The following is a 25,625-nucleotide window of genomic DNA, read 5'->3' as shown; positions in this document are numbered from 1 at the left end:
TCAAGTCTGGCCTTGACCTTGCAATTGTCCTGCCTCAGCCTCCTGAGGTGCTGCTGGGTTTATAGTATGCAGCCAAGTCACTGACTAGTTGGCTCTGCTTAGACTTTTTTATAAATACACATCAAATCAGATACAAAGAGTTATCAAAAAATGATGTAGCTGACTGAAGAGGAATGGATATTTCAAATTTTTCTTGGTAGGTAGCTTTAAGTTGCTAGGTCAATTCTATTCAAATCTGACTAACTTCTGCTTCCTAGTTACTGGGTGAGTAGAAATCCATTCAAAAAGTATGTTAAAATTGGGGTTAGAATCCAAATTAGCTAATCTCCCTTATAATATCTCTACCAATAGGTTGTATAAATTGGTCCTAATATGCTCAATAAAAGGTTTAGGCATCTATGAAGGCTTCCAGTGAATGGAAAGCCGCTAAGATATTTTCAGCTGCTCTCCAATTTCTTAAATTAGACCTGGAGAGCAAATATGAAATAAACACTTATTTTAGCCTTTTATCCTCCCCCCCCCCCGCCCCCGCCAACTTTGCTGCTAATTACCTGTTAACACTACATACTTTTCATTGGGGATAAAAACTCTCTATTCCAATTAAAGTAGACCATGATACATTATCACAGATTATTATTTAAACACCTTTGTAATCACTGGTAAATTCTTTATCTCAATACAGACAAATGAAATAAAATGCTGCATCAAGGATGTTACTACTTTGACACACTCAAATATCTATGCCTTCACATTCATCCTACCTGCAATTATGCAACTCGTCAGTTAAAAGGAAGATTCTACCTGAGGTTTAATAAATAGGGAAAAATACATTTGTTTCCAAATGTACAAAAGTTTGGTTAAATGTGAGTGTTGTGTTAACAGGCAAAGTTAAGTGTTTATCCTCAAGAACAACTATAAATGAAGACTATTAGTAGCAGCAACATTGCAATAGAAAAAGCCATTGTAGTCATCCAGACTACTTCTACAGATTTTTAAGAGATAATAAGTATAGGGAGTTAAGAAGTCAAGGAAGCAAGAATTGGCTTTTGCCAAACTCCTAGATCACATACTCAGCTGGACACAAAAACCAAAGATGATTGACTTGGTCCAGGTTTTTTTAATTTTTACCTGAAAGCTGTGGGCTTTTATTTCCCAAGGAACTGCTGCGACTAGATTTACTGCCTTTGCTTTTAGTGGGTCTCCTTCTTCTCCCTGAAAGGGGAGCAGCTGGGGGAATAATGACAGCAGGGGGAACCTTGCCCAATTTGGTATACAAAGATTCAATTTCATGCTTCTGGCGACTCTGCAGGTCCTGAATCTCTTTAAGATGTCTACAAAAGATAATGAAACATAATTCAAAATATTATAACCATCTTCATTCAAAAAAGAATTAAATTGTATTTTAAAATTTGCAATTAAGTATTTATTTAGTTATGAACCCTTTCCCCAAATGTACTACATCATGAGATTCTAGTTTGTCATTAATCTACCTTGTTAGTCTCCATTATCCAAGCTATATTCCCACAAGTTCCTAGCTATTATGGTTTGGATGTGAGGTGTCCCTCAAAAGCTCAACGTGTGAGACAATGCAAGAAGATTCAGAGGAAACAATGCAAGAACTGGGTTGCCGAAGTCTTAATCCAATCAGTGAATTAACACCCCCCCCCCAATGGGGATAAACTGAGCTGTAACTGAAGTGCTAGAGTATAGCTGGAGGAAGTGGGAACTGTTTGGGGTATATATTTGTATTTGGCAAGTGGAATCTCTCTCTCTACTTTCTGATCACCATGTGAGCTGTTTCCTTCTGCCACACACACTGCCATGATGATCAATCTCACCTTGAGCCCTGAGGAATGGAGCCAGCTGTCCGTGGACTGAGACCTCTAAAACATGAGGCCCTAAATAAACTTTTCCTTCCCTAAAATTTTTCTGGTCAGGTCTTTTAGTCACAGCAGCGAAAAACCTCACAATAACACTAGCCAATCACAAATAGTTGATAAGGTGTTATGTTAAAAACATTTCCTGACTTCTGAGGCCATATGCAGGACAGATGAATTTGCTATTCTGATCCAATTTGAGAAAAATAAAATTAACAAAACTTGTCAACATAATTATACTTCTCAATGCCATTACCAGGTTCATCTGGTAGATGAACAAACAGCCAGGAATGGTTAACAGTGATGAGAAGTGCTAATGACATAAAAAATGTAATGAAAAATATAACGAGAATAATTAGTTTCAACATGGCCACCTCATATATATGTTGGCATTAAAGGGAAACATTATAACTTGAGCAAAGCTTGCCAAAGATTAAGGACTTGCTTTTGACCATACAGTGATGATGCAATTAATCACTGTGTTGGGACAGAATTCCCCCAAACAATGAGGGGCACTTTCACTGTGATGGTTATTGACCATTATGCATGGGTAGAAATAAAAGGTCAACTATAATGACATGGTGTTCTTAAGTGATGAACTATAGTGACATAGTGTTCTTAAGTGATGGAGAAAAATGCCATCTTCATGGTTAATCTGGGACCTGCCATTGACATTATTTATATGTAGTAATCACTTTGAAGATATGTAAAAGTTTCCATTTATTTCAATTTCCTCTATTTAGGGACTAAATTATGTTAAGTCCTAGGATTTCAGAATACTAACTTGTTTAGTATTAGAAGAGAATACTGTTCCTGCTTGGGAGGAATTCTTGCATTCTAAGAAAAGCAAATATAACACAAATAGAGTGGGGTAATGATAAAACTGAAGAATATATATAATTCAGTGTAGGATAAAAGAAATAGTATTTGACTTTATTAGAGAATGAAGAAATATTTTTAGTAATAGATCTGAAAGGCATCTTACAGGACAAATAGGAGTAGATACAGAAAACGAAAGAATTAAGTATTGTTTGGAGATGGGGATGGGACCGGGAAGAGTGATCTGGTAGGAATTCCAGGCAAAATAAATAATATAAATGAGGCCACATGGCCAGCATAGGGAACTTCAGAAAGTGCTCTCTAATTAATTGACTCAATTATAATTTGGTTAATATGTAATGGAGCAATTACAGTGAAAATATTAGATAATTACATATGGATAAACATTTAATAAAAATCTTTTCTAAAGGGTAAATTTAATACTTTTTTAACTTAGTAACTTTTTCTTCTTCCTTGCATTAAAAATAACATTTTAGACAAGAGACTTCTTATCTATATTAATATCGCTGACTATTGATTCAGAAAACTCATTGTTTATAACCATTTAAGAAACACCCAAATTAGTCTCATGTCTAAAATGCTTCTTCAGAAATAAACACAAAAGTAGATGGTGAAATTCTTATTAATGAAAGTGAAAAATATAATGAAAATAATTACTTTCAACATGGCACCTCATATGTTGTCATTAAAGGGAAACATTTCCAATTACAATGACTTTGGCTATTTTCCTTAAGAAAAACTCATAGTTCTAGAAAAGGAATTCAAATGTGTCATGATAATTTCGAGTATTGTTTTTGTCGTTTGATTTTTTTTTTAAAGTTTTCCATTTTGCTGTCCTCATTTTTATTATTCTAGGAAATTTTGAGATGTGAATAGTAAACTGTAATCCAGTTGATGTGATCTTTGAGCTCTATAATTGGCCTTCAACAGTACTTTGTTATTTAAACAAAGTGGCTAATAAAATATGCATGATAAAAAAAAAATAACATCACAGTGATAATATAGAGATGCTTAAGAAATCCCATAACTAGAAAAGTCTTAAATTCTGATGAGAAGACAGGGAATGAATTATATTGAAACAACTTGAACTTTTGCATATCACCCTCTGGTAGAAGGAATAGCACATTAGCATACTGTAGTGAAAGGACCATTAATCTTGCCACTGGGATCCACTGTCTTAATATAATATGTGCCATTAGTCACTCACAGGAGAAAATACACTTACTTTTCTCGTAGTCGTCGAAGCTCTAACTTTAAGTCTTCATCTTCAATGTCTGATTCATTGTCACTACTCATGTAAGAGGAATTGAATGAATTACTAAGGCTTTGACTTAGATTCTGAATGGGAAGACTCTTCGAGCACAGCTGACGGGGTGAGTGTGGGCTACCTGAACCATCATCCACATCCCCCCTTAGAAAAGCAGCCTCCAGGTCAGAGGATGGCCCATTTAGATGTGAAGGCTCTGACAGTTCAGGCTTTTCTTTCTTTGGTATTACTGCAGGGAGAACAGCTTGTTCTGAATCCCTAAAAGGAGGAGATGTCACTGGTCCTTCTTTCTTTGCCTCAGCAGTCTTGTCCTCAGTTCTTGATATAGAGAAACGACCCACTTTGTTTGCTGTAGTTGTCACCTGAAAACGTCCCACCTTGGTAGGTTGCCCAGTTTCTGACTTTGCTTCTGAGGCAGGAGTTTTAAGGGCACTATCTGGCACATCTGAGGAGATGCCATGGATTGTCATCCCATTAGGCTCTGACTTCACCAGGGTACTCTCTGGACTACTGCTTGATAGCACTGAGGACTCTGATGTGCTAGACTCAAAATGAACAGACTTTGCATCTTCTGTCTTATTTTTATCTTCTTTCTGGGTATCATCCATTGCAACTGAAACCTGATGGAAAAAGAACAGAGTATGACTGAAAATTGAAGTCCTTGACATTTAATTTCTAGCATGGACTGTTAAAAAAAAAAAAAAAAAAGGAATCATTTTATTTTCTAGTCAATCAACAGGCTGAATCTCTACATAGTCTATCCATCTTGGACTGCAAAAATAAATCAAATATCATTACAAAGAACAACACATCTGTACCGAGATGTAGATTCTGAGTGGCTAGAGTTCAAAGCCAGCCTCAGACAATTTAGTGAGGCCCTAAGTAACTTAGGAGACCTTGCTTTAAAATAAAAACCAAAAAGGACTGGGAAGGTGGCTTAGTGGTTAAATGCACCTGGGTTCAATCCCTGGTACCAAGAAAAAATAAATAAATACCACTAAAAGGTACGAAAGGAGGATCCACATCCTTGTCCTGGTTTGTCCATGTTTTACAAATACAAACTCGGCCTAACTACAAACTCAAAGAACTTCAGTTTATAGCCAGGATCAGCGATGTTTGCCTATAACTCCAGCTACTTGTGAGACTGAAGCAGGAAGATCTCAACTTTAAGGCCCACCTAGGTCACTTAAGCAGGACTCTGTCTCAAAATAAAGTAAAATGAAAAGGGGGTTGGGATGTAGCTCAAAGGCTGAGGGGTAGAACACTCCGGGGCTCAATCCCCAGTATGACCAGAAACAAAACAGACAAAAAGCAAATCAAAACACAAAACAACAACAACAACAAAAAAAAACACCTCAGTTTACAAATGAGAAAAATCACCTACTATCCCCAATTCCAGGGGCTATCATAATTATTAATATGAAAGTAGTTCTGAAAACAGTTTAAAAAATTATTTGCAAAGCTTATTTAACTCTATGTACTAAGAGCCAGAAACTACTCATTGGTTGGATCAGATGAGAAAATATGGTATCATTTGATGCTGACTCAGTATTTTCATTTACAGAGTTAAGTCTAAGAAAATTATTATAAATATAAAAAAAGGTTTTACACATAAAGATGTTCAGGTGGGCATGATGAAGCACACCTGTAATCCTAGCAATCTGGGAGGCTGAGGCAGGAGGATCCCAAATTCGAGGTCAGCCTCAGCAACTTAGTGAGATCATGTTTCAAATTTAAAAAATAAAAAGGCTGGGTAACAGATCAGTGGTTCAATCTGGGTTCAATCCCCAGAATTGTAAAGGGGGAAAAAATATGTTCACTTTTACTTTCCTTATTATGATGAAAAAATTAGAAATGACCAATAGAAGAATGGTTAGGTAAACAAATTACTATTTGAGGAAAAAAGAATTACACGATATTCGAAGAGAAGCAGCTGCCAGTTTTAGAAAAAACAAGTAATCTTGTGGGATGCGTTGGAAAGTTAGTATGATTATCTATTGTTTCTCTACTGTTCTAAGTATTTCATAGTCTCTTTAATTAGTATATATTACTTATATGACAGGAAGATGACAGTTATCAGGTACTATGAAAAAGAATTATATTAGGTAGGTAACAATTTTATTATATACACAATCACCCGAAAAAAGAGGGAATCAAGGCAAAGAAAATGATTGTCATACCTGAAATCGACCCATCTTAAAAACACCAGTTCCTGAACTAGATGCTAGGACAGGGCCTTCTGTGCCTTGGGAAACTGAAACAAATACATAGAGAAGGAAGATAAATTATCACCCTCTTTTAAAAAGTTACCTTCTATTCCCTTTGGCTAAAAATATATTAAAGATCTACTTTAAAATGAAAACCAGTTTAAATTTATTTTCTCAATGCTACACTCAGGTAAAGTCCTATAAAACAGGATAGTATAGTTCTTAAGAATCATTCATAAGTAGTTTAAGCAACTTCAAAGCCACTCAGGTCCTTTTCCCCAGGGACAACTATTTGCTTTTATTCTGAATTTTAAAGGCATACTTCAGCATATATTTTCCTTATTTTATACAATAGAATACTGATTGATGATTCCATGCAATTAGTGAGTATTTCATATCAATGCCTTGTTCTTTTTTTAAATATTTATTTTCTAATTATAGGTGGAAACAATCTTTATTTTATTTTTATGTGGTGCTGAGGATCGAACCCAGTGCCTCATGCATGCTAGGCGAGCACTCTATCTCTGAGCCACAACCCCAGCTCAGTGCCTCATTCTTTTTAATGAACACAGAGTTTTGAATTTTATTTCTGTAACTAATATATATATATATATATATATATATATATATATATATATATATATATATAGTTTGTTTTTTTTTTCAGTGTGCCATATTTTAATCAGGCTTCTACCAATGAACATCTAAATTTTTCAGAAATTTGCTACTTTAAAAGTGCTCTAATACATAATGTCTTATAGATATGTGAACTAAGAAATGGAACTATTAAATAATTTGTTGTTAAAACTTAGACATTACTAAATTGATCCCCAAAGGATTTACCAACACACCAGTGGCTACTAAAACTCCTAAATTTACCAGTGAGAGGTGAGAAACGCTATCATTTATAGTTTTACTTTCAATTTCTGTTATCATTGAGGAAGTTAAGTATTTTCATGTCTATATTTATTTTTCTGTATCTTATATTTGTTGGGTCCATGCTGAATTTCAGGACCTGCCCCCTACAATACTGAAGATCGAACCCAGGGGTGCTTTACCATTGAGCTATATGCCCCATGCTGGCCTTGAACTTGTGATCCTGACCTGCCCCAGCATCCTGAGTTGCTAGAATTACAAGTGTGCACCACTGTGCCTGGCCAGATTCTTTATGTTAGCAAAACTAGTCCCTTCTATGATAAAGATACACTCAGACATCCCACCACCACCACATATGTATTTCCCTAATTTTTCATTTATTTTTATACCCAATGGCATTTTTACTACATTCAACAAATTTGAAATTTATTACTGCTTGCTCTAGGTTGAATATTAAACTTAACACAATCCTCTCTATCAGGGATTAGAACAAACTATGTTCAGTGTACCAAATTCAAGAGCACAATCAGATTCAATCATCTGCATTAGTCTATTGCTGCTTTGGGGTTTGACCAGGAAATCTGAATAAGATGCAACAAAGACTGCATCCTGAAAAGTCTAAAATATTACTATCTGGTAAAAAAGTTTGTTGACTCTGTTCTACACAGTTGGGGGAAAAAATTAAGGAAAATATTCCTCTCATGTATTCTTATGTAGTACTATTTTTATGATATCTTTCATCTTTGATCCATTTAAGACTTTACTTTGGACTAAGTTGACAATCCACTTTTAGTTTTTCCCAGATGGCTATTTAGTTGAAATATCCCATCTTCTTGAGGATTTAAAAGGTCACTTTCTTTACATTCTACATTCCCTTTTATATGGTGGTAAATATAATTAATCAACTTTTATTGTATTTACTTATGGTATGTGTTTTGATAATTTACAGTTTCTTTATTTTGTCTAATTCTAGCATTTCTAATGTATCATTGATTTTTAAGTTATTTCTTTTAAAATAAGTCAATTCAATATATAATTAGCTTGAATAAAAACAATATTTAAACTAGTTAATTTAATAATATTTAATCTCTGTATGAAATGTTATTCTGGCTTTTCTCAAGCTGATCTTTATCTCTATATGTCCAGTGTCACAAAAGCCAAGAAGTTAGTTGTAAATTCACTTTTATAAATGCCTCATTTCCTAATCTTGCAAGGATCTTGCCTACCTAAGAACAAAAGGTCTTATGCTAAGAAACTACCACTGCCCCATATATAATAATCTTCTCGTTCCAATAACACCAACAAAGGCTCGTTAATCTTCTAATATCTCATGCTTTAGATATTAGTATCAATTCTCCTCAGTCATGGAAATACGTAAAAATGTTCCTTGTAATAGTCTCAAATATACCCACATGCTAAAGACTGTGCCTTTGAAACAGTGACCTCTATTATCAATCATAGGCAGGACTGGGAGTAGTAATATGAAAGGAAGAAGGATGTTTCTCACCATCCTTCTGAGGCTGTGCTCCTGCTTCTGTAACTGCTGTTGGAGCCACCATGGACACAGGCTGCAAAACACATACACACACAGATACCACAAAATCTTTAGCTTTAATCAAGAATACTTTTGACCTGTTACCTTTTCTCTGGTCTTTGGAAAAGTGGAATATAGTATATGGTGAAGAAACATTTATATCTAAGGGAATTTTCTTTTACAATCAAAAAAAAAAAATGTTTTGTTTTGTTTTGGTATTGGGGACTGAAACCAGGGTCATTTAACCACTGAGCCACATCCCCAGCCCTTTTTATTTTGAGACAGGGTCTTACCAAGTTGCTTAGAGCCTTGCTAAGTTGCTGAGGCTGGCTTTGAACTTGCAATTCTCCTGCTTCACCCTCCAGAGTTACTGGGATTACAGGGGTGTGCCACCACATTTGGCAGAAAGGCAGTTTTTTTAAAGAAAATTTGAGTCTTAATCCTTCTTCATTTTTTCTTAATTTTTCTCACAGAAAATTTAAAAGTCTTATGCTAAGAAACTACCACTGCCCCATGTATAATAATCTTCTTGTTCCAATAACACCCACAAAGGCTCGTTAATCTGCTAATATCTCATGCTTTAGATATTAGTATCAATTCTCCTCAGTCATGGAAATACGTAAGTATTTCTATAGAAAACTAGCTGTTTCCTTTTCTTTATTCAAATGGGGATCTCACTATGTTGCCTAGGTTGGGCTTGAATTCACAACTCTCCTGCCTCAGCCTCCCTAGTAGCTGGATTACAGTTATGCTCCACTGAAAAATAGTTTTAGCCTACTACAAAGCATAAATGCAAAATCCATAGGACTGATCTGAGATATACACTAGTTAGAGGTACATAAAAAGTATCAGTTACACTTTAATTTGATCTCTTTTTTGTTGTCTGGAACAAGCAGAGACTCTGAAAAGATGTTATATTAATAATTATTTAGGTTACATTTTGTGTTGCAGAAATATAATACATTCAGGTTAAGAGATCTTATATGGATGATACCTTTATTTATTTATTTACTTATTATTTTTATGTTTCACTGAGGATTGAACCCAGTGCCTCATATATGCTAGGTGAGCGCTTTACCACTGAGCCCCTCGGGTTATGAGATTTTATCAAGGGTTTAAACACTTACACTAACTGCAGATGTCACTGTAACAGTCTCTGGACTAAGCGTTCTTCTCAGCTGTGCATCAAGATCTTCTAGAGGTTGTTGTGACTGAGCAAAAACAGTTATGGTAGATATAAATTCTGTGGCACTTTCAGAGCTACTATATATAACCGATTTATACAGGACATTATTTTATGCTTTAGATTATAACATTTGTTTTCACTGGAAACAAAACCCCCAAAACCAAAATTTACATAATGCTATCAAGATTATGAAACTCTATCAAGAGTAATTCAGCTACACCTATATGATATATACTTAAATCCTATAGATGGCAGCAAGGAAGTCTGGTTATTCTGTCCTCTTAATCATGCATCATGCTATGTACCTCTGGGGCACATTCTTTTTTTACCCAGTCATAGTCTCTACTTGGTACATCTATCTTGGTTTTTATCAATCTGTTTTTACATAAGCTTCATTTATGCGTCCACCTCTAAATGCAGGTACTATCTACTTACCCTTCCTTATCCTTTACATTTCTCACTATACTTAGCAATCAATGTTTATTTTTCTCTTCTTTATAAAGACAAGGTCTGACTATATTGCTTGGGCTGGTAAAACTGGATTCAAGTGATCCTGCTGATAACAGATAGATACATGCCACCATGCATGGCTTTTGAACACATGTTTTTAATGCGAAACTGGTTTAAAATCATATCGGCATTAATATTGCACCTTTTTTTTTTTCCCCAAAATCTGATGACTGTTGGAGTAGGTTCTCGGTTGAAGTTATTACTTTATTTTGGCAAGTTCTTTACATTATGTTCTACTGAAAATTAGAATTAAAGTAGGAGGGATAGATTCATAGTAGGCTTCTCAAGTAGCAATCTGTCATGTTTTTATTACATATAATTTCAAAATAAATTCCTAATTTAGTTTCAAAGTTTACTAGCTTTTACAGCCATGTCAGAACCTTCTTCATGGTTATAATGGACTGATTCATATCAAGTGCTTCCCTTACGGGAAATTCAACTAAGTAGTTAGTAATGGGGTGAAATGGGAAAGGGAAACAATAATTTAAACATTACAGATGATTATGACTACTATCGTATACATTAACAGAACTGAGCATGAGAAGGGAATCTCAAGTTTATGTGGCTGATCTCAAAGTTTTTAAAAAAAAAAATCTTTTTTTTTTAGATGGACAAAATACTTATTATATTTATTTATTTATTTATTTTTAAAGATTTTTTAAAAGTTGTAGATGGATACAATCTTTATTTATTTATTTTTATGTGGTGCTGAGGATCGAACCCAGTGCCTCATGTGTGTGAGGCAGGCATTCTACCACTGAGCTACAACCCCAGCCCCTACTCATTTTCTATATCAAATGAGCTACTCATTTGATATAGAAAAACAAGACATTTGCTAAGAGAAACAAGACTTTTCTGAGAAAAAGGAAAATTTAAAAATAAATTTATTTATTTTTTATGTGGTGCTGAGGATCAAACCAGTACCTCCCACATGCTAGGCATGTGCTCTACCACTGAGCTATAACCCTAGCCCCTCTATGAGCAATCTTATAAAACATGTTAATATCTTGTTGAGCTGTCAATTTTTATATTAAAAGTTACAGTACATATTTTCATGCAACATTACACCTATATGTAAGGCAATTATTTCTTTAGGTGGTCAATGAAAGAAATGATAAACGTTGAAGATTTTTAAAACATTTTTAAAATTGGTTTTTAAAAATTAAACAAATAAACACCTAACTGATTGGACTCAGAAAAAGGATATTTTTTCTTTTTTAATGAAGAAACTTTCGTAGTTAAATTTTTAAAATACATATATAGATTTTAGTTGTAGATGGGACATAGTACCTTTATTTTATTTATTTATTTTTATGTGGTACCAAGGATCTAACCCAGTACCTCACACATGCTAGGTGAGCGCTCTACCACTGAGCTACAATCACCCCAGCCTCATAGTTAATTTTGATCACATAAAATTTTTTATTTCCACATTGGCTTAGAAACTACCCTTACATTTAAGAAGCAATTTCACTATTCTATGAAAGAATAAATAGGGGCTGGAGTTGTGGCTTAGTGATAGACAGCTTGCCTGGCATGTGTGAGGCACTGGATTCCAGTGTCAGCACCACATGAAACTAAATAAATAAAATAAAGATTATGTCCATCTACAACTAAAAATATTAAAAAAAACCTGTGAATTAAAAAAAGAGTAATGTTGTCTGGCAAAACGTCAAACTTTGATAGTTTCTTCCCACATGAAATATAAAAAAAGATTAAATGTTTTCTAGGTGACTTGAAGCAAAATTCTAAACAAAATAATAATGAAGCTTAAGTGGGGCCTGGATCATTAGCTACATGGTTTTTATGTTTTTAAATATTTTCTTAGTTGTAGATGGATACAATACCTTTATTTTGTTTATTCTTATGTGGTGCTGAGTATCGAACCCAGTGCCTCACACATGATAGGCAAGTGCTCCACCACTGAGCTACAACCCCTGTGCAGCTACATGGTTTTTAAAAGAAAGGTGTTACTAAGTCAAAGCCAAGAAGGAACCAGAAGTCAAGGTCATGCAATGGTGAATTATTTAAACAAGCTTTGCGAAGAAAAGTAGGAGCATAGAAAGAAATCTGCCAAATCTTGGGGCACCTGAGTTAGTGAAGGTCCAGGAAAAGGTGGCAGCTGCTCACTAGGCATAGTACCAGCTGGAAGTTCAGTACCCACTGGCAGCACCTAAGACAATGAATGGAAATTCAAGTTCATGAGAAAGTAAAGACTGCATGCTAAAGAGCAAACCAACTAATTTTAATACAGAAGCATTAAATAAAATGTATCTAGTTATCACCAAGGGTACACTCTTAATATCTGTCTTACATAAAGGACAATATAACAAAATAATAGAATTATAAGTGTTATTTTGAAATATCCTTGAAATGAAGTAAAATATAATAAAAGGTTGTTCCTTAGGGTAAATAAAGAGGACAAAGTCTATAGGCACATAAGAGGCACAGACTCTTTGAGCTACTCATTTGATATAGAAAAACAAGACATTTGCTAAGAAAAACAAGACTTTTCTGAGAAAAAGGAAAATAAAAGCAAACAACTCAGAGGTTGACTTAAATAAAACCCAGAGGGAAGTCTGATAAGAAAAGGCATCAAAAAACCTAATACTATCAAATAATTTGTTTTATCTGAGTAAAGACTCTGAACTGACAGTTCCTTACATATGATGGATGGTTTGACATGAAATTTTTTTTTTTACTTACAATAGTACAAAAATTATATGCCTTTAGTAGAAACTGTACATTGAAATTTTTTTCTTTATCTTTTTGGTACTGACCATTGAACCCAGGGGTGCTTTACCACTGAGCTTCATCCCTAGAGCCATTTTCATTTTGAGACAAGGCCTTGCTAAAATTACCCAGGCGGGCCTTGAACTTGTGATCCTCCTGTCTCAGCAGCCTGAGTTGCTGGGATTTCAGGTGCATGCCACTGCACCTGGAATTTTTTTTGGGGGGGGCAGGGATAGGGTCTCATTATGCTGACTAGTAGGTTGATCTTCAACCCTTGGGATCAAGTGATCCTCCCACTTTGGTTTCCTGAGTAGCTGGGACAACAGGCATTTATCACCATGTGAATTTTGATCTATTCCCAGGCAACCAAAATGGGAGACGATACTCTCTTATGATGCTAAGCAGCAGCAGTGAGACACAGCTCTTTTAATCATGATATCAAGGGTAAACAAGGGTAAACAACCAATATTTTACAGTGTTTGTGTTCCTAAGCTACAATGTTTAGGTAGGTATATTAAATGCATTTTTGACTTTGTATTTTCAATTTTAGGATGGGTTTATGGGTATGTAACCCTATTTTAAGTTTAGAAATATCTGTATTACCCCACTGCAAAGAGTTTCACAGCAATAGCAATGCAGAAAGATAGCTGAAGTATAGAATACAGTAGCCATAATATAGCCTTGTTATTTTTTAAAAAGATCAGCAATGCTGAAGATGGGAAAATGAGAGGAAATCTGCCACAGAAGAATTAAAAAATACAGTTTGGTTATTTTATTCCTAGGATTAGACTAATTCCTCTTTCATCACTTTTAGTTTTTATGAACCTTAAATTGTACTTACATGGAAAGCAGAAAATTTCCTTTATTCTCAATTGAAACAAAGTGGCAAACTACTATTACTATGCATATTTTTTTGATAGATGCCTTTATTTCCCCTTTGGGAAATAGGAGAAATGTCTACATTTTACCTGATAATAATATACATTTCAAAAAAGGGAAAAATCTTTGTGTTCATGTCCTAAAGTTGCTGTCAATTTGTTTAAGATTGAACGACCACTACATTTATAACCTTCAAGGCTTTGAAACTACATTATTAATTTGCAAGTTGAAAAATGCACGAATGTGATCTTATTTATCTAATAATAGTTTAACAAGAACCTTACCGGAGCCTTAGTTAAAGGTGGCTTTGAGGGAGCAGTTCCAGGTTTCATTCCTGATGTAGTGCTGACTGGGGCTGAAACATAGCTGCCTGGGGTAGAAACTTGCCCAGGTGTGGCCACTGACATGACCGACAAACCAGCTGTTCCTAATGGCAAATTTGTTGGTGGTAAGCAAGTACTCGTAGTGGAAGTCATGAGTTTGCTTGGTGCAACAGCAGTGGTTGGGATGCCTGGTGTGATTGTGGTCTCTACTACTAGTGACGTCTCTAGTGAGACAGAGGCATGCTGAGCTCCAGAAGAGCTGTGTTCACTAAAGAGAGATCGCAGCTTTTCCTCCAGAGTCTTTATGTCATCAATTCCAGGAGCTTTGGGTTGGGTATCAGCATCTACTTCTGGACAGTGAGTGTGGGGTTGGTTAGGAAGCAAAGCTGGTTGAGGCTGACTATGAATGAGAGTCTGCTGTACAGCAGGCACATTGGCAACAGGTTGTACCAAGGGTGGGATACTGGGTACCTGGGGTAACAAAGGTGTAGAAGTAGGTCCTGCTGCTTGGGGAAAGACAGGAGTAGAAGCTATCACTGATGGGATGACTAAAGGATGCACTCCACCAGGCTGAGAAACAGAACTAGCCACTCCTACTCCAGGAGAGGAAGAGGAAGACGGTGCAGAGAGAGACAAAGCTAATCCAGTTGTACTGCTATGAGATGTTTTGTCCAGTGAGTGTGCACTAACCACCACTGTTTCAGCTAGAGTAGGGGCAGAGGTGCTGCTACTAAGCTGAAGGGATGGCTGTGAAGCTATGGTTGGGAATGGAGTGGAGGCAGAAACTGATGTTACTGTGGCTACCCCAGTAGTGCTTGCTGTCTGCTGAGATAACACAGCTGGAGGCTTAGCACCTGGGGCAGCAGTACTGCCCACTGCAGAGGTTGAAGCTGTTGAAACTGTCATAGAAGGAAAAGTGCCTGTACTAGAAACAATGCTCCCAGATGTGGGGGCCTGTACTGGCTGGGATGTTGTGGACATTGAGACAACTGCAGGTATTGTGACACTTGAACCCACACTGGCAAGTACTGGTGATTCAGACACAGGTGGTACAGGAAGACAGCTTGACATAACCACACCTGTGCTGGTGGCAACTCCAGCAATCCCTTTTTCAGTGGGTACTGTAACCTCAGCCTGAATTACTGATGTGTTAATGTCATTAAGAGAGCTGCTTGATACAGGAACTGATACTGAAGGTGTGGCTGCTGCTGTGGTTGGGCCTCCGGCAATGCTACCCAAGAAAGGAGGAAATGTTGGTCCTGTGTGACTAAAGTTTGGAGGTGCTGTGTTGGGTCCTTCAGTCATTTGGGCATGTCTAAGTTCAGAAAAGGCCTGCTGGAGACTAAGGGATGAAGCAGAGTGAGACAAATTCATTCCAGGGCCCTGAGGTATAGAGGGAGCAACTGCAAAGGAAAACAAAAATACAGGTTATATTTATAGTCCTTTATATAAAAGGAAGGATTTAAACATTGTTCTAACAACCTATTTTTTGATCACCAACAATGCCATGTTATCAAGAAGGTTTAATATTTCTCCCAAGAAAATGACAAGTTCTAAAACTGCAAAATTGACTAGCAGTTTGTTCAAATAGTCAGCTTATGTGAGTGAATATCTATTTCCAGAAAAGAAACATGAAGTACTCTGAAAACATACATAATTTCTAAAAACAAAAAAAAAGGAAACAAACACAATACAGAATTATACATAGGCTGCATCTAATATGGCTATCTTTTCTGGCTTTTTCTTTAATCCTATTATTTAAATAGTTCCCTACTCCTTATGTTTATCTGCTGTTTAAAACCTCTATTTTCTACTTGTTTTTATTATCTGTGTCATCATGAGCTACTGCTTGATGACCAAGCTTCCACCGTAGCAGAGATGCTATAGGATTTATGTTATTAAATATGTGGCAGAATCACTCCTCACCTGTGTCTGATATTTCACTGGTGAAAACTTTGGATTCTCGTAATCTACTTTCTGGCACAGGACTCACTATAAACCGTCTTCCAGCAGAATGAACAACTTGAGTTAAAGAACTGGTAGGAACACCTGAATAAAAACAATCACTTAATTGCATTTTTTGTTATATAACTCAACTGCATGAAACTTTAATATTTCATTATTGGCACAAACAACTTCTTAAGTTAAAGACAGAAAACAAATGAGGAAAGAAGAAATTTACCGATTTGCTGTGGCATGGAAGATGTGGGAACTGGTTGTTTGAATTCTCCTTCCAATTTCTAAAAAAACAAAACCAAACAAACTAAAAGTAAGTTCATTCTCAAATGTACTCTCAATTAGACAAAGCAAATCATCACGTGAAATGAACATGAATGCTTAGTCTCAGTCACAATGTGATATCAGTAGGCATTTTGCATGGCAAATTTAGTACTACAGATGTATTTTATATAAGCAAAGCTTCACCATGTGATTGGTGAACCTACCTGAGAACCTGAAAAACCATACTCGTCCTTTCCCTGCAGACTTTCCATTCCCTGGTCACCCTCCGGTTCCACACTGACATCCTCACTAAGCATTTCATCAGCTTTTTCAATAATTTCCCGTACTTGATCCACAAATGACTCTCTCTCTATTGCTAGAATAAAGTCATTGTTCACCTGTAAAACAAATGATGTCCTTCTGATCAATATAACATTTCTGAAACTTTAGGACATTCAACTACCACAAGATTTTTATCCCATCTGCATATATAGTGTATTATTTATTTGGTATTTAAGTTAGCCCTTCCATCCTTTTTTCTTTTTGTGCTGCTAATGATCAAACCCAGTGATTCACATGTGCTGGGCAAGTGCTCTACCACTGAGCTATATTGCAAGTCCTCTTTTTTTTTTTTGTTTTGGTCCCAGGGATTGAACCCAGGCACTTGACCACATCCCCAGCCCTTTTTGTTTCTATTTTTTAAAATTCTGAGACAGGATCTTGCTAAGTTGCTGGGGCTGGCTTTGAACTTGTGATCCTCCTGACCCAGCTTCCTGAGTTGCTGGAATTATAGGCATGAGCCACCACATCAGGCTCCAGTCCCCTTTTTATATTTTATTTTACTTTATTTGTACTTTTCTGCTACTTTACATTTCATTTCATTTCATTTTATGGTAGCATCTCACTAAATTGCCCAGGCAGGCCTCAACCTTGCAATTCTCCTGCCTTGGCCACAGTGCCTGGCAGCTCTTTCCTATTTAAGAACTTCAATACTTAATACTGAAATATGAATAATTACAGATTCTACACAAAAATATCACAATCATAGGTTAGGTGTGCTGGTTATATTCCAATGAAATACTGAACTATAAAACATGAATTACAAATACTGGATAGTTGCCTAGGGCAATGGATATTTAGATAAAGTAATAGGGGAAAATTTGGAACTCCATATGCAGACATACCATAATTGTTGCTATCTCCTCAGGGTTGTCACCATCTAGGTCAAATTTGAATGTAACCATTTTCCGATTATGAGTCTCTAACTGACATTCTACTACCCGGTCTCCTTTGTTTGAAACCTGAAAAGAAAAGATACTTCATTTCTGAAGACTATACGTGGCTTTTTTACTGACACTGAGAAAAAGTCATTCAGACTAATTTCATATTTATGTCTGAGGAAGCATGGTATTAATATTGTAACTTGAAGCACCAATACTTGAACTGGTAGAATACCTATAAGATGATGTCAATCTTTGAGCTACTTGTTTATCTTCCACTACTGAGTCTGAAAGGAACATAAAGTCTTTTTCACTCTATTCTTTTCCCTAAGCCTTAAGAATTATTTCAATGATATTAGTTGCTGTCTCTATTACAGATTATTTATAAAGTATACTTTCTGGAAAATGTGATAGTCAAAAAGAATTGTATGAATTAAATGAAAAAAAGGGCTACACAAATTATATATGGTGCAAAGATAAGGTATCTTTATTTTATGAAATGAATGGTTCTGATTTCAAAAACTATTCAGCGTGCTAAGTTCCTTTAACAAGATCATAGCCACAAAGTCATTGATACCTACATTTAAAATTCTCAATTTTGGGCGTGAAGTCTTTTCATGACGAGAGCGACTTCTTACAGATTTTCGATAATGCCGTTTTGCTGTTCTCCCTTCATGCCTTCCACTGGATGATGGGGCATTCTCATTGCCATCACTCATACCTGAAGCAACATCTGAGTGCGCACTTTGAAAAAGAAAAAGTTCCATTTTCAATGAGATTTTAGGGTTTGATATTTTGATGTTTTATACTATCCTATCTACAAGTCAAAAGAGAATTATGATTTTACCTACCTGTCTATAGAGGACACCAAATTGACAGGTTGGGTTGGTTGTGACTGTGCTACTGGAACTGGCTCTGGAGGAGCAACCTGAGAGACTCCCTGAGTACTCTGTGAATGGAAAGGATAATTCAAATCTTGGTGGTAACATATTTATCATGATAAATGATCGCGATAAGATCCCTTTATTTCCTCTTATCCCTCCCCTATATCCTAGAAGCAGTAAATTTACTAGAAGTTCTTAATATTCAGCATCTACAGATAGTGATCTTAAAATTCCAAAGGAAGTTTCTAAAGCTAGTCTCTCCTAAAGACTGCATGGTGTGAAGTCAGCCAACCTATTTGCTAGGCAATGTGAAACTACAACTTGCCATGCAGCCAGCATCTTACCAAAAGTATGCAATAGGGCAGGCAGAGCAAAGTGCAAAGATAAACTCAGACCTTTTTTTCCTAGTAGGGCAAAAATGATTGCTGAGAGCACAGTAGGATAAGATATTCTTATGACTGCCAATGGTAAAGTTTGTGAAAGGACAAGAATAATGGCTAAAGTACAAGCTAGAGAAGTGAAGTACTAATAGGGTTAATCTTCTCCAAGGCACACTCACTTCCCAACAGAACAGCCAGTGGCAACAAGGCCCCCACATTGGCATTTCATTCTGCTGTAAGAAAAAGTCATTCAGAAGTTAGTTTGACATGGTCTCCAAATGAGTTCTTAACCAGGGAAGCCTGTTTCTCCTTTGTCATTTTTATCCCATAGTATATATGTTTTATATATAAACATGCAATAATTCCATTTACCTCCAGAACTGCTTGCTGGGAGGATGTAGTGGGGGATTGTTGTGCTAAACTCACTGCTGGCTGGGACACTTGAACCTGTCCTCCTATACCGCCCACAGGAACCAAAAGATTTGATTCCACATAAGGCTGCACCACTGTAGGAAAATAACCTGGTGTAGCCAATGCTTCTGTAGGCATGGGAGGGGATAGGACTGTAGAATGGATGCAAACAGAAGCCACGTTGGAAGAGGGAGTAATATTTGAATCTCCTGGGTATTGTGGTGGCAGTCGAGGTGGGAAGCCCTGTGATAGAAATGAGGAAGGTGAGTTAGTGCAGGTTGGGGCATCAAATTAGCAAATCAGCAAAACATGCAAAAAAAAAAAAAAAAAAAGGGTGGGGTAGGGTGGGGTGGGGGTGGGTAGCAGGAAGCATACAGCAAAGAAGAGTAGCCCATTCTCTTACTAATAATCTAAAGATCATTCTTGAAATGAAATGGTATACTAGTTCCATTTTGGGAGCCAGTATTCTACATATCATATTTTAAATTGCTGGTTTTCCCCTGTTGGAGATTATTTAAATAGGAATTATAATAAACTTAATTCCTTCTAGAAATATATCTACTTTTTAGCAAATCTTACATGGAAGAATGCAAACTTCTCCTAGTATTAGCCATTCCAGTCATATATGGAATGTTCATCTTCTAAATCTAAACTCTGAAGTTTTTTTGTTGATACCATATTGCCAACTCTTATTCCATCTATATATACATATACATATATATACACACACATACAACCTGGTGTGCTTACACTGAATATTGAACCATTTTTCTCCCAGGTTGTGTCTTAAAAAAAAAAAAAAAGGGTAAGGAGGTCATCAAACATCATCACTCTACTTTTTCTTGGAATTTTACTCTTTTAGCTTCTCTAGTTAAGATCAGCAACCTTTGTTACTGTTCTTCTGATACTCAACTACTACATTTTTAGGTTTTTGATTGTCTTATTAAAATCAAACCCTCCAATGCTCTCCTCTTTTGCTAGCTAACACAGTACCTGGTATAGAACATCTCCAGAGGGAAGCGAAACCTCAGCAGCTTGTCCAAGGTTAGCTGGCATCCCCATGGACTGAACTGCTGGTTGTAGAAGCTGTGGGTGAACCTGACTTGGCAGCTGAGTCACAGGCTGCAGAAGGGTTGGAAGCTGACTAGGAACCACAGTTGATCCCCCTGGGATCGCAGCTGCTGTAGCAGATGAAGCCAAGGTGAGCAGAGGCTGATTAACGCCAGCTGCCATTGTAATGGGAAGGGATGAGAAACCTGTCTGAGCTGTAGATACATGAGGAGTTGATAGGGGAATTTGAGAGACAGGGTACTGTGGGAGTAAGGAAGTGGGGAGTGGCTGTCCCATAGGAAGGAAATGAGCACCAGAGTGGACTGGAACAACTGAGGATTGTGATGCAACTGGGATCTGAGATTCGCCTTGGATAGTTGATACTGGCTGGGAAACTGGAAGCTGAGAAAGTAAAGAAAAACAAAACAGACAAGACTTTTTTTTTTTTTTTTTTTTTTTTTTTAAGCAAGGCTGCTGAAAGCAAGATTTGTGTATTAGCCAAAAAGAGGGAAGCAAACAAACAAAACCCTGCATACATTAGTTTAAGTTAATATGCCACATTACAACAGGGAAAAAAGAATAGCAGGGATACAAAAAGGATAATAAACTGGTTACTGTTCCACATTTTCACTATAGAAAAATTTGGTAATGTTTCATCACTGACTATAAAAAATAAACCTTTCCATAGGCAAGGGTTTTGTTGTTTGTTTTTAATAGGTTTATTAGCAGATATTTTGCATACCATAATCCATTGGCATGTTTTCTGCCCCTAAATCTAGAATTGCTATTGAAGTAGCTAATGAAGTTTGAAACAAGTTTCTTCCCAGTGATTTAGACTGTATCCATATTATTTCTACAAAAGTCTAGCAGCTCTATAAAAATAGGTATAATTAATATATTTCACTGATTCTAGGACAAAATAACCCTTCTCTACTACCTGGTCATTTTAACATTTGAAAATTTTGGATATATCTTACAGTTGTTGATGTGTTGATGGTATATACTCAGTGATTCATAAAATAATGGTGCATTTTATATAGATAGTATCTCAGATATGATGAAATATGACAGTAACAATACACTGTGCACATATAAGCAAAAGGGTACAAACAAAACCGTATCTATGATACAGGTGAAGAAAGGCCATTCAGAAGAGCATACCTTCTACAAGGTACTTTTCAAATGATTAGAAGGACAACTTAGAAGAAAAAAATGTATCATTTCATGTAAGGAGCTTTTATAACTTACTGTCAAAAGACAATAAGGGAGAAAATATTTTACAAATCCACCTGAAAACAAAGCATAATTGTAAATACCAGATATATCTGAATATTAGATATAGCTGACATATTTCTAGAGAATGGCACAGGTTCAGTTACCAGCATTTTCATTTAACCCATTAGGATTGTGTATGTGTGTGTGTATGTGTATATGTGTGTGTGTGTGTTTATGGGGACTGAATCCAGGGCCTTGCACATGTGAGGCACACATTCCACCAATAAGCTACATCCCCAGTGCTTTTTTTAAAAAACAATTTTATTTTGAGACAGTATCCTATCTGGCCTTGAACTTTGATCCTCCTGCCTCAGCCTCCCGAGTAGCTGGGATTACAGGCATTCACTACCACACCAGCTACCCATTAGGTTTTAATACCTGTAACTCTATACTGATAAACCTGTCACTGCTGTCAGTATATATAAATCCATTTATGATGCATATGTGCAAAGAGAGCAAATTTTTACTCCATTATTGCACTGAGATTAACCAACTTCAATGGATATTTCACTATTATAAAGGATGGAAGTCTACCTATTTGAAAGGACAAGTTACATGTAGATCCTCTTTAGCATCTTTTCAGAAATTGAGAGTTTACCTGTTTTCCAGCTGACACTTGAGGCAAGACCTGTGGAGCTTGAGGTTGACTCACTGGCTGTGCAGTAGTGGCCTCAGTGGAGGCTGTTGTTTGTGGAAGTGAATACTGTACTGTCTGTTGAGGAGGAGCTGTCTGTTGTATTCCCTGCTGTTAGGAATAAAATATGATTCAGTTCTTTTTAGGGGGGAGGGAGGTTGGGGTCTTACTTTGTTGTCTGGGCCTGTCTGAAACTCCTGAAGTCATGTGCTCCCCCCATCTCAATCTCCCATGAGCTGGTAATGCAGTAGTGCACCACTGTGTCCAACTAATGATTCAATTTTATTTCAAATCATTGGAACATATCATGTTTCTAAGAGGTATATTAACTAAAGCCCTCAGTATCTGTTAATAATAATTTTAGTAATTAAAACATAATAACCAAATTCATCAATTTCTCTTACATGTTTTTCTTCTGATATTCTTTCTGATAGTATCATTAGGAAAAATTAACCAATATTCCAAACTTCAGAAACCATTGGTTGTTTACCCAACACCTCCCACACTCCAACAGTAGGTCTTTACAAAGATGTTTAGACACTATATCCAAATAGCTCTTTACCCCACCCCACATTTGCACCAGCTCTCACTTAGGCTTCTTCAGTGGACTCATCTAGTCTCCCACTTTAATCTCTTTTAGTCTATTTTATGGATTATTTAATCTGATTACAGCTAAAAAACAGTGAGAAAAGCACAGAGTTTTGAATGAGACAGTTTCAAATTTTAGTTTTACCATTTACTAGCTATAATACCTCAGACTACTCATTTATTATAAATATGAAGTTTCCTTTTCTTGAAAACAATGCTATACCTCAATGTGGGGCAAAGGGAAATGACATCTGGGAATTAACCATATGCAAGGCCTGTACATGTAATTTTAGTCCAATACTAAATTTTATAATAAATCAAGCAAACAAAACAGAACTTATCTCTAAAACTAGTGCCCCCCTTTGCCTAACAAAAATCTGAACTTTGCTGATGGCACACACCTATGATCCAAGTAACTTGGGAGGCTGGGGAAATAGGATTATAAGTTCAAGTCCAGTCTGGGTGACACAGAAGACTCTGTATCAAAATAAACAATAAAAAGGACTGGAGATGTAGGATGTAGCGCAATGATAAAGCATTCAGAAGAGCTAAATCTGAGAACAAAAAATCTAAATTGTGTAACTTCCAAGGCTTTGTAGTAATAATAAACATAACAAATTTAATTTTTTCTTTTAATATACAAATCCATAGTGTTTATAAACAATAATCTGTTAATAATGAACATTTTGGTTGTTTCGATTTTTTCTTTTTTGCTACTTGAAAATAATGTTGCAAACAACAGTTCTTTATTTGTCCTCATATATCCATACAAATAAATGGTTATTGCTCATAAGATAAAATATTAATTTGTGTATTTATTATGTATATGGCTACCTTAGTGGGTGTCTTGGATTTTGTTAGGTGATAATCTACAGTAGTTTTTTTGTTGTTGTTGTTCGTATTTTTATTCCTTGTTCCTTTTTAAAAATATTTATTTATTTATTTTACAGTAGAATGCATTTTGACATTTAGTATATTCCTTACTTCTTTGAAATTACCAAATTATCACCAAACTACTGAAATAACAGTGGTAGCAGTCATGTTTGCTTTATTCCTATCTATTTATTGGTACTAAAGATTGAACCCAGTAATGCTTATCACTGACCTATATATCCCCAGTCCTTTTTATTTTGGGACAGTGTCTTACTAACTTGCTGAGGGTCTTGCTAAGTTGCCAAGACTGATCTCAAACTTGTGATCCTTCTACCTCAGCCTCCAGAGTCACTGGGATTCTAGGCATGTAACACCATGCTCTGCTGCTCTACTTCTATTATCCTGGTAGTGTATTCTTACTTTAACATTAAGAACAACCAGGAACAAATGGCTGTTAAATTATATAAAGCTTTCCCCCAGAACCTAGGATATATCATGTTGCCAACTCTAAGGCAACTCTGAATATAAGATAATTTAGTCATTTTCTTATTGAAAGAGAGGTGCTGTGTTGGGGGTTGTGGCTCAGGGTAGAGCGCTTGCCTGGCATGTGTGAGCCCTGGGTTTGAATCCTCAGCACCACACAAACAAACAAATAAATGTAATGTGCCCATCTACAACTTGAAAAAAATAAATAAATAAAAAGAGAGGTGCTGAAAAAAAAAAAACTTTTTCGACTTGAATATATTCAAATTTTAAGGAATGTGAATGAAATATCTACAATTATCTAACTCATTCATTTACATATTTAAATGAGATCAGTTATATAAATATATTAATTCAGAAATATTGTTTCCCCTTCCTTAAACTCTTCAAATGTAATTTTCAATGGAGTGAAAATTAATTTTAAAATTAATATTAATTTTCTCTGGTACAAGACTTTCCCTTCAAGTTGTGTCTTGAGGTAAAATTTAAAGTAACAAGCATCTGCTTGAACAGTATTAGTTTTTTGCATTTGTTTTATATTCATGCAATTTTTGTATTAACTTCTTTTTTGTTGTTGTTATAGATGGACAAATACTTTTATTTGTTTTAATGTGGTACTGCTAAAGGATCGAACCTAGTGCCTCACACATAACTAGGCAAACACTCTGCCACTGAGCTACAACCCCAGTCCCTGTATTAACTTACTAATCTTTTAATCAAGTTGTTTGTAATGACATACCATAGTTAAAATAATGAAATCATTCTCTTAAGAATTAAGGACCAGGGCTAGGGTCGTGGCTCAGTGGTAGCGCACTTGCCTAGCATGTGTGAGGCATTAAGTTCGATTCTTAGCACCATGTACAAATAAATAAAGGTCCATCAATAAGTAAAAAATATTAAAAAAAAAAAAGAATTAAGGACCAAATTGATGTTTATTCTCTTAGCTTAAAAAAAAATCACAAACTCTATCAGATTAAAGTCTCTATAGAAACATTTGTTCTCAACTGTTTTAGCTCATTAACACTTTTTGGGTTGTTGTTCAAAGGATGGTGCTATGTAATATGAGATTAAGATACGGGTTTGAATTCATGGTAACATTCCTTTTTATTCAAAGGAATAAACTGAGGGGAAAAAATCCCCATTTTATATTTGGATAATGGTAAGCACAGAATCCAATTCTCTCCCCATTCATTCAGAACCATATTCAAACAAAATTTGAATTCTATCAATTCTTTCCGAAATTTATACCTTCATTAAACTGAAGGATATATTTGTTTCTGCTCCATGTTTTCTGTTTTAAAACCTTTGGAAGGCTTCTACCCTGCTCATGCCCGATCTTCCCCATTTTTCTTATTGCACAGAACAGTCTTTATTC

At 35.9% G+C, this 25,625-nt stretch overlaps 1 protein-coding gene across 7 annotated transcripts in view; it reads right to left on the bottom strand.

The window, feature by feature from the left end:
- Nucleotides 1–25,625, bottom strand: part of Wnk1 (WNK lysine deficient protein kinase 1) — a 138,415-nt gene that overhangs the window by 10,841 nt on the left and 101,949 nt on the right. For 2 of the 7 annotated variants that reach the window (XM_076853966.1, XM_076853964.1), the window contains 15 exons: nt 22,271–22,417; nt 19,309–19,590; nt 18,524–18,621; nt 18,254–18,416; nt 17,637–17,753; nt 16,677–16,850; nt 16,415–16,472; nt 16,159–16,281; nt 14,194–15,635; nt 12,387–12,470; nt 9,729–9,812; nt 8,575–8,635; nt 6,165–6,238; nt 3,943–4,604; nt 1,129–1,331 (listed from right to left, as the gene is read on the bottom strand). In XM_076853966.1, the coding sequence (XP_076710081.1) occupies nt 1,129–1,331; nt 3,943–4,604; nt 6,165–6,238; nt 8,575–8,635; nt 9,729–9,812; nt 12,387–12,470; nt 14,194–15,635; nt 16,159–16,281; nt 16,415–16,472; nt 16,677–16,850; nt 17,637–17,753; nt 18,254–18,416; nt 18,524–18,621; nt 19,309–19,590; nt 22,271–22,417 (3,772 nt within the window). Of the gene's footprint in view, nt 1–1,128; nt 1,332–3,942; nt 4,605–6,164; nt 6,239–8,574; nt 8,636–9,728; nt 9,813–12,386; nt 12,471–14,193; nt 15,636–16,158; nt 16,282–16,414; nt 16,473–16,676; nt 16,851–17,636; nt 17,754–18,253; nt 18,417–18,523; nt 18,622–19,308; nt 19,591–20,340; nt 20,800–22,270; nt 22,418–25,625 lie in introns of all 7 variants that reach the window. The other 5 variants (XM_076853960.1, XM_076853961.1, XM_076853962.1 and 2 more) reach the window with 5 other exon arrangements.

The sequence above is a fragment of the Callospermophilus lateralis genome, chromosome 4 (genome assembly GCF_048772815.1).
Source record: "Callospermophilus lateralis isolate mCalLat2 chromosome 4, mCalLat2.hap1, whole genome shotgun sequence".
Taxonomy (NCBI): Eukaryota; Metazoa; Chordata; class Mammalia; order Rodentia; family Sciuridae; genus Callospermophilus; species Callospermophilus lateralis.
Note: the sequence above shows the minus strand (reverse complement) of the source record. Positions and strands in the feature narration are given on the sequence as shown.